Source organism: Diplotaxodon limnothrissa, linkage group LG16, assembly GCF_057381915.1.
Source record: "Diplotaxodon limnothrissa isolate DT_005_m linkage group LG16, D_limnothrissa_male_GT1.1, whole genome shotgun sequence".
Classification (NCBI taxonomy): Eukaryota; Metazoa; Chordata; class Actinopteri; order Cichliformes; family Cichlidae; genus Diplotaxodon; species Diplotaxodon limnothrissa.
In genome coordinates this window covers 4,626,752-4,634,686 of record NC_140611.1, presented here as the reverse complement: position 1 = coordinate 4,634,686, position 7,935 = coordinate 4,626,752, and the positions used below count along the sequence as shown (strand labels likewise).

At 47.1% G+C, this 7,935-nt stretch overlaps 1 protein-coding gene across 1 annotated transcript; it reads right to left on the bottom strand.

The window, feature by feature from the left end:
- Nucleotides 1–4,373: 4,373 nt before the first annotated feature.
- On the bottom strand, nt 4,374–7,604 carry LOC146615593 (uncharacterized). Its single transcript, XM_085374520.1, has one exon. The coding sequence runs from the start codon at nt 6,579–6,581 to the stop codon at nt 4,374–4,376; it is 2,208 nt and encodes a 735-aa protein (XP_085230646.1). The 5' UTR covers nt 6,582–7,604.
- Between the last annotated feature and the right edge of the window lie 331 nt (nt 7,605–7,935).

Below are 7,935 nucleotides of genomic sequence, written 5' to 3'. Positions count from 1 at the left end.
GTTCTAGGAGTTAAGGAGCAACAAAAAGTATCAGTGACACAACTTTAAATGAGCTTTCAGCGGTTAAAACTATTGCAATGTAAAATGTAAATCTTAAAAACTCAAGCCAATATAAAAGCAAAGTCATAAAAGATGTTAAAAATAGAAAAATAAAAATGTTTAGTTCAGTATGAAGAACACCCCCTTTTGTAGCCAGCCGGCTTGTAGGTTGAGTTTTGGCTCCCTCAAGTGGTTGGTGATGCTGTTGCAGCTCCTTCTGACAGGTCCTTCTGCACCTCTCTCAAGGTTCTTCCTGGTTCGGTGGCAGCAGCGCACTGTGTGTAATGAAACCAGGTGTCACCTTTCCCTTCGAGCCTGACAGCGTGGGAGGTCCGCTCTGTTATGCGGTAAGGGCCTGTCCAGCGAGGCTCAGCCCACTTTCTCTTTGTGACTTTCAGGAGGACGTAGTCCATTCCAGGTGTAGCCGCCTCTTTCAGCTCTTGCTGGTTTCTTTCAGCGACCTGTGAGGAATACTGGGCAACAAAACTGCGGAGCATGTTATAATATGTCCTCGGATCGAGGTCTGAATCAGCTTCATCCGACATTAACAGGCGAGAGGAGGGGCCAGGAAAAGGCCTGCCATGCTCCAACTCAAATGGAGTGTAACCAGAGGTTTGATTTACTGAGCATCTTATGGACATTAATGCAAGAGGCAATGCCTTAACCCAATCTAATTTGGTCTGTGCACAGATTTTAGCCAATTTAGTTTTTAGAGTTTGATTCATCCTTTCCACTTTCCCCTGGGACTGGGGGTGGTAAACTGAGCCAAACTTATGTTTCAAACCTAATGCGGCTTCAACCCTCTGCAGATCGTGGTTCCTGAAATGTGAACCATTGTCCGACCTTATGACCTCGGGAAACCCATGCTGTGGTATATAATGATTAATCAGACACTTCACCACAGTTCTACTGTTTTCACTTGCTGTCGGCCAGGCTTCTGGCCAACCTGAAAATGCATCCACAGCCACCAGCAGGTACCTGTAACTACCTACTCTGTCCACCATGTCTGTGTAATCAATGATTATTTCTTTCCCTGGGCAAAGTGGGATGGGGAAGTACCCTGCTATTGGCTTGAAGGCGGGCTTGATTCCAAATTGGTTGCACTCCTTACAGGTTTTAACCATGTATTTTGTCATGTCTTTTAGATAAGGGTGCCACCAGGCGGCTAAGTTCCTCATCATTTGTGCAGGTCCCACATGCCCCACTCCATGTGCCTCTTCCATTGCTGTCTGTCTGACCCCTGGCGGTAGAATGGGCCTTCCATCTGGGCCACGCCAAACATCTGTGTTTGTGGCCCCTCTTGTTACCCATAATGATTTTTCCTGGGGGCTGGCTTTGTCCTGTAACTCTCTGATTGTGGCTAGGCCTAGTTGTATGGGTGGTCTTTCTGGAGGGGGTGTGGCTTCTGGGTCCATTACCATAATCAGGGAGGGTAAGTAACCAGCTGTCTGCTTAGCTACTAAGTCGGCCTGTTTGTTACCTAATGCCACTAAGTCCAATCCGGCACTGTGTCCTTTGCATTTTACCACTGCCACCTTAACAGGTAACAACAGTGCTTCCGCTAATTCCCTCATTTCTATCTCATGTTTAATAGGCTTTCCGCTGGCTGTCAAAAAACCAGCTCTTAGCCACTGCTTGAGCTCCACATGCACTGCTCCCACAGCATAAGCTGAATCACTGTATATATTCACTTTCTGTCCCTTTCCCATCCTTAAGGCTTCAATCACCGCTCTCAGTTCAGCTCTCTGTGCAGACTGTTGTCCTGTCAACTGCTCTGCTTTCACTGTTTTCCATCTCATGTCTGTCTGTTCCACTATTGCCCATGCAGCCTTCAACATTCCACTTTCAGTTCTGAAACAACATCCATCTGTGAACCAATCTTTTTCTGCATCCATTAGAGGTTCTGCCTGCAAATCTGGCCTGATTTTCTCCTGTACCTGCACAACCTCTTCACACATATGTGGTTCCCCTGATCCCATGTGATCAGCCATGTTTATGCCTTCATGTGAGTAGGTGATGTGTGGTGCTTCCAAAATGGTACTGAGGCGTCTCTGCCTGAGTGAAGTGAGTGTGAAGGCCTGTGAGGAGACGTAGGCCACCACACTGTGTGATGTCAAAATTTTTAGTGGGTGGTTCATCACTATGTGTGCTGTTTTCTGAATGATTTTTGCAAGTCCAGAAACGTGTTGTGTGCACGGTGGGTGGCGTTTTTCAGTGTTGTCAAGCATTACGCTTACATATGTCAACACTTTTCTCTCTCCCCCTTTTTTCTGGAACAGGATACCATTGATATGGGTTCCAGTTCCAGAAACATCAAGATGAAAAGGCAAAGCATAATCTGGCACAGCAAGGTCAGAGGCGACAGAAAGCTGTTGTTTTAACTTTATAAACGCCTGTTCTGTTTCTGTAGTCCATGAGAGGGGAGCAGAGAGGTTTCTCATGCCTTGTTCATTTACCAAAGCGCGCAAAGGGGAAGTAAGGCCAACATAGTCTGGGACATAGGTCCTGCTGTAACCAGTCAGGCCCAAAAATGACAACATGTCTTTTACAGTTAGAGGTTTTGGATGGTGCAAAATGGAGTTCCTGTGTTCTGGGGACAAGGAAATACCGGACTGTGAGACCATGCGGCCTAGAAAAGAAACCTGTTTTCTTGCAATCTGTAGTTTGTTTTTGCTCACTTTAAAACCTGTGTTGGCCAGGTGGTGAAGTACCACTCTGGTGGCCTCCAAACAGATGTCAGCCGTGGGGGCAGACAGCAAAAGGTCATCCACATATTGTATTAACATACAGTCAGATGGTAGTGGGCTGGTTTGTAAAAGTTCTTTCAAACACTGATTAAACAGTCCTGGGGAGAGGGCAAATCCCTGTGGTAAGCGAGTGTAACGCCATTGTCGGCCTCTAAATGTAAATGAGAAAATGTCACGCAGTGACTCACGAAGTGGGAGGCAGAAAAAGGCATTAGCCAAGTCAATGCAGGTGAACCAGGCATGAGATGGTGGGAGGTTGGTCAAGGCAACATAAGGATTAGGCACAGGCAAAGTAGGAGTGCCAAGTAAGGCATTAATCCTTCTCAAATCATGTGCCATTCTGAACTTCCCCGTGCCTTTTTTCTCAACGGGTAGGATGGGCGTGTTCCACTTAGAGCAGGAGGGCTCCAAGACACCGGCAGTGACCAAACCAGAAATTGTTTCTGCAATCCCAGCCTCAGCCTCCGGTCTGTGTGGGTACTGAGGCTGCCACAAAGGGGTAGCAGATGACAGTTGAAAAGAGACTGGCTCCACATCAACTAAACCTACATCTGTGGGTCCATGGGACCACAAACAATCTGGAAGAGAGTCGAGTAAAGGCGCAGCATCACAGTGGTCTGTGTGTTCTCTGCCATGTGACCCGCTGACCACTCTATGTTGCAGTGTTGAGGAATTAAAGCAATCATTTAAAATTTGGTATGTCTTGGTAGATGGAGAAAACAAAACCTGTGGGAGTTTTGTAGGTGTCCAGTCAGTGGCCGCAAGGGAACGTTTAACCATTCCACCCAGCTCCCTAGCCTGGTGTCCAGGATGTAAGGCCAGTGACACATGGGGAGCTGCCTCATCAGACATCATGTACCACTGTAATTGATCTGTTGTAAAAGTAACCGCTGCTGCCACTCCCTCCGGTGCCGCAAAAATGCACGACATGTTCAGAGACCAAGCCCGCCCCTCACACTGCTCTTGGAACATGTGCTGGTACCAGGTGGTGTCATGCCTGTCATAAAACAGTGTAACATGAGGTGGGTCAGGGGGAGGGACATAAGGATGTAGGAGTGAGAGCCACGGCCGCCATTGCTGAAAAGCAGTACAAACTCCTGGTTCAGCAGGTGTTTCAACTTCCAATAATGCCCAGTAGATGTCAGCAGAGTCCGCCAAACAGGAGGAGGGTTGCAGTAGAAACTGACCACCTCCCTCTGGCCCATTAGAACAGGGAAGCACAACCCCAGTAGGGAGAGTCACAGTTAGGCCTTGTGAAGAGCAGAGTATTGTGGCTCCTAATTTAATCAACAAGTCTCTTCCCAGTAAATTCACAGGAGCCTGTTTTGAACACACATAGCTGTGTAACAAAGTCTGATCTCCAACCGTTGTGGGGAGGGGCACGGTGTAAGGCAGAGTTTTAGGTTCCCCAGATATGCCCACCACTGTAATCACTCTGTCAGTAAGTCTTTCACGAGCAACATCCTTAATGGTGGAGTACGTAGCTCCAGTGTCCACTAAAAAGCTGCTTCTTCTTCTATCTACAGTTATGGACAGCATAGGGTCCGCCGTTGTCCCTTCACCGTCCTGGGCAGTCTGTGGGGTGTCCTATAGCTGGGGACCACCCTCGTAGTACTCCCACCCCATCACAGGCATCTGTGGGGCCGGGGGCACTTCAACTAAAGCACCACGAGGTCCACCTCTGTGGCCAGGATGCTGATAGGGCCCACCACGGGCTCCCCTGCCTCTTCCAGCAGCCGGGTTCAAAGGGCACGCTTTAGCCCAGTGTCCAGGTTGTCCACACCGGAAACAAACATACATCTGGCCTCCCCTACCACCTCCCATCTGACCCCTTCCCCTGAAACCACCTCTGTTTCCTCCAAATGGGGAACCTCTCTGCCCATAAGGGGCCGGGGAGTGATAAGCACCATACTGGGGGGGCTGTGGATCAGTTGGCCATGGGTTCGGATACAAATCAGGGGCAACTGGACCAGGAGGGGGAGCCGCAGCGGCCACAAGCTGCTTTTTAGGCTTGTCACCTTTTCCACCCAGGTCGTTTTTAGCTTTCTGCAGCTGAACCTTCAACAGTTGCAACTGTAAATCTTCGACGCTCTCCGCTTTATCATCAGACTTAATCTGCACTTTGTTAAGATTAAAAATCAAATGTTTCTTCCAGATTGCAAAGTCACAGTCCTGCAAATCAGGATTATCCTCCATTTTCTGGCTTACTGACTCCGGAATGCCCCTCAGCACCGCCCTTCTAAACCACATGCTCTGTGAACAAGTCCTACTGGGGTGATGACCTGTATGGTTCACCCAGTCTTCAACAGCCTGATTTAGATAATGGGTGGGATTTTGCTTTCCCTCCCATTTAAATTTCTGTAAGGTGCCTTGATTTTTGGGTGGGAATTGTTTGCGCAGGGCCGGTCCAATAAACCTCAAGGCCTGCATCAGTGGCACCTCGTTCTCATGCATGGTAGTACCCGCATTTTGTTCCAGGTCCGCTGCCTGAGATCGGGATGTGCACCTAGTTATAATAGCTCTAAAATCTCCCAGTGCGAGGTCCTGTCCAGCTGTGTATTTATCCAAACCAGCCAACCAGGCATTCCCTCCCTCCATTATGTCAGGGAGTTTGTCCACTAGGGCCTGGACATCTCCGAATGAATAAGGTTGATACACTGGTGTACGTTGCGCTTTAGTCTGGACCAGGGGAAACATGCCTGGAGGCTGAGGCACAGGGCCCTTAGATCTAGTCTGATATCCTAAACTGGGAGAGGTAGAGAGGGGTGTATTGTTAAGGTCACTGAGTTCATCATCAGTATCCTCAGTTTTTCCCCCGCCTGGTGGGGTAGCAGTGTCAGCAAAAACGTGGGCTAAACTCATCTGTGTTTCCGGATCCTGACGGCCCACCAAAGACATGGTAACTGTGACATTTGGTGAAGTGCCAGGCTCAGTTTTTGCAGTAGCGGTCAGATCTCCCTTAACAGCGACAGGAGTGCTGGCAAAGGGGTTGGACCGGGAAAGAGGGGCTGACGCAACACGATTATTCACCTGGACCACTGACCTATGTTCATTTAAGCAGCTGCGTAATGCTGCTTCTAGATCAGTTAATTGTTGTTCAATGGGTTCCTGTCTGTTCATTCGAACCGCAAATGGTGCGCTCGCAAATGGGTCAGTTAGGCCCTCAGATCCGGTTCCAAAACAATGGGACATAGAGGAGGGGGCTCTACTACTAGCTGAGGATGTCGCCGACAGAGAGGAGCTTCCTGGGCAAAAATGCTTGGTATCTATGGGAGTTGGAGCTACGGGCGGTTCTTCTCCAATAGTCATTATTCCACCAGAGATATTAAGTACCGGATATATGCCTGCTGAGGGAGGAGTTGAGGCAGAATAGGGAGGTGGCTGAGACCTATTTTTCTTCATGTGTGGTTTTGCAGTTTCCCATAAACACACCCAGTGATTAAATTTAACTTTGCGGCCTGCGTGCTTATCTGCTTCCTTTCTGTGTCTCACCCCGCTCATCACACCTGCACCTGCTGCTGCTGAGTTGGCTTCTTCCTCTTTCTCTTTTGCCTGCATAGCCTTATTCTGCCAAATTATTCCCCAATTACCACTACTCCCCTCGTCCTTTCCCTTTTCTTTCATTAACCTTTCAGCTGTTTTCCTCAATGACTCTTTCTGCTTTTTTGCTTCTTTAGGCTGGTGTGTGGAGTTGATGACTGTCTCAACACATGTTAATTGTTCTCCCAATGTGCTAAGAATAACACCGGGACCCCAACCATCATCATTAGTTTCTCGATCTAATTCTCCATCCATTTTACTGTCAATGGAGGAGTGTTCTTTTATTGATTTTAAAGGAGAATTTGGGCCAGCTGGGTTTCTGCCTCTGTTAGGCACTAACAGCTGGGGCGCTGCTTTAAAGGTGAGTCAGCACTGAAATATCCCTTCAGGTGTTACCAAGCTTCTACCAAACCGGAGTCTGGCGGGTAACCTTGCCTAGAGCTTCCTGATAGGGGTGCTAGTTGGTTGTCACCTTGTTCACACGTCTCATTCACACTTCATACATTACCTGCAGTCACTCATTACCCTCCTTATGTATGTAATAAATGTGTAAAAAAAAAAATTCTATGTGTGGTGTATTATTTTAACCAAAAGAGGAACCTAGTTCCTTTAATTGTGTAATCTGTGAACAACGGAGAACCAAACTGTCCTGCCCAGTGTTCCACAGCAAGCATTCAGCGTGTATTTATGTGTGTCCAATATCAAACAGAACATCAAAACATTTAAAACACTAAAATCATCGGGGTTTTAAGAAGAGATCCGTTTTCTCCTATTGATCAAAGGGACCCCTCCTTTGGACTCCAACCAGTACTTCTCCTTTTTAAGTTTTAGAGGATCTTTTCTAATAAAGTCCTCTGGGCCTTCCTAACCCTTCTGTAGTTTAGAGAATATTACTAAAAAATATTCTCAAGGCCTTTAACCTTTTAATTTGTTTAGAAAGGCGTTACTAATAAACCCTTTCAAGGTCCCAGACCTGCACTGAGGTATTTATCCGACACCGGAGAGCAACCCGTCGGCTGCAACCGTGGTCAGACCTCAGTTCACTCTTATCTTTATTCACTTATTCACTTATTTCTTATTCACTTATCTCTTATTCACTTGTCTGATTCTCAACAAGCCTTAAGTAAGCCAGACAATTTTGGTTATGAATTACTAGGAGTTTGGACACTAAGTATTTTTATAATGTTCAATATAGCAGAAATAAAAGGTCTGCTTACCTTGTTTTTGTGTGCACACAGCTTTTGTCCAAACTCCGTTCACTCAGACCACTGCCGATGTCCTCCCATCCGTTCCAGTTGACCTGGAGCGGATCCTGTTCCGTGACGCCAATTGAAGGATATAAAAAAAACAACAACAGCAATAGAATAATATTAAACACAAAGTGAACCCGTCTTCCTTCATTAAATAGGTTCTTTTAGATGTTAAGGAGGAATTGACTTAACCAGGCTGGCGGAGAATGAAGACAACCGGACACCTGCAGCAGATGGGGAATCAGTGAACTTTTATTGAGACAGAGACAACCTCTCAACACAGCTCACATCAGGAGATTCCCCAGATTTGCTGTGAGGATAGGTATATATTCTCTAAAACTTACAGGAGGGGGTTGTGA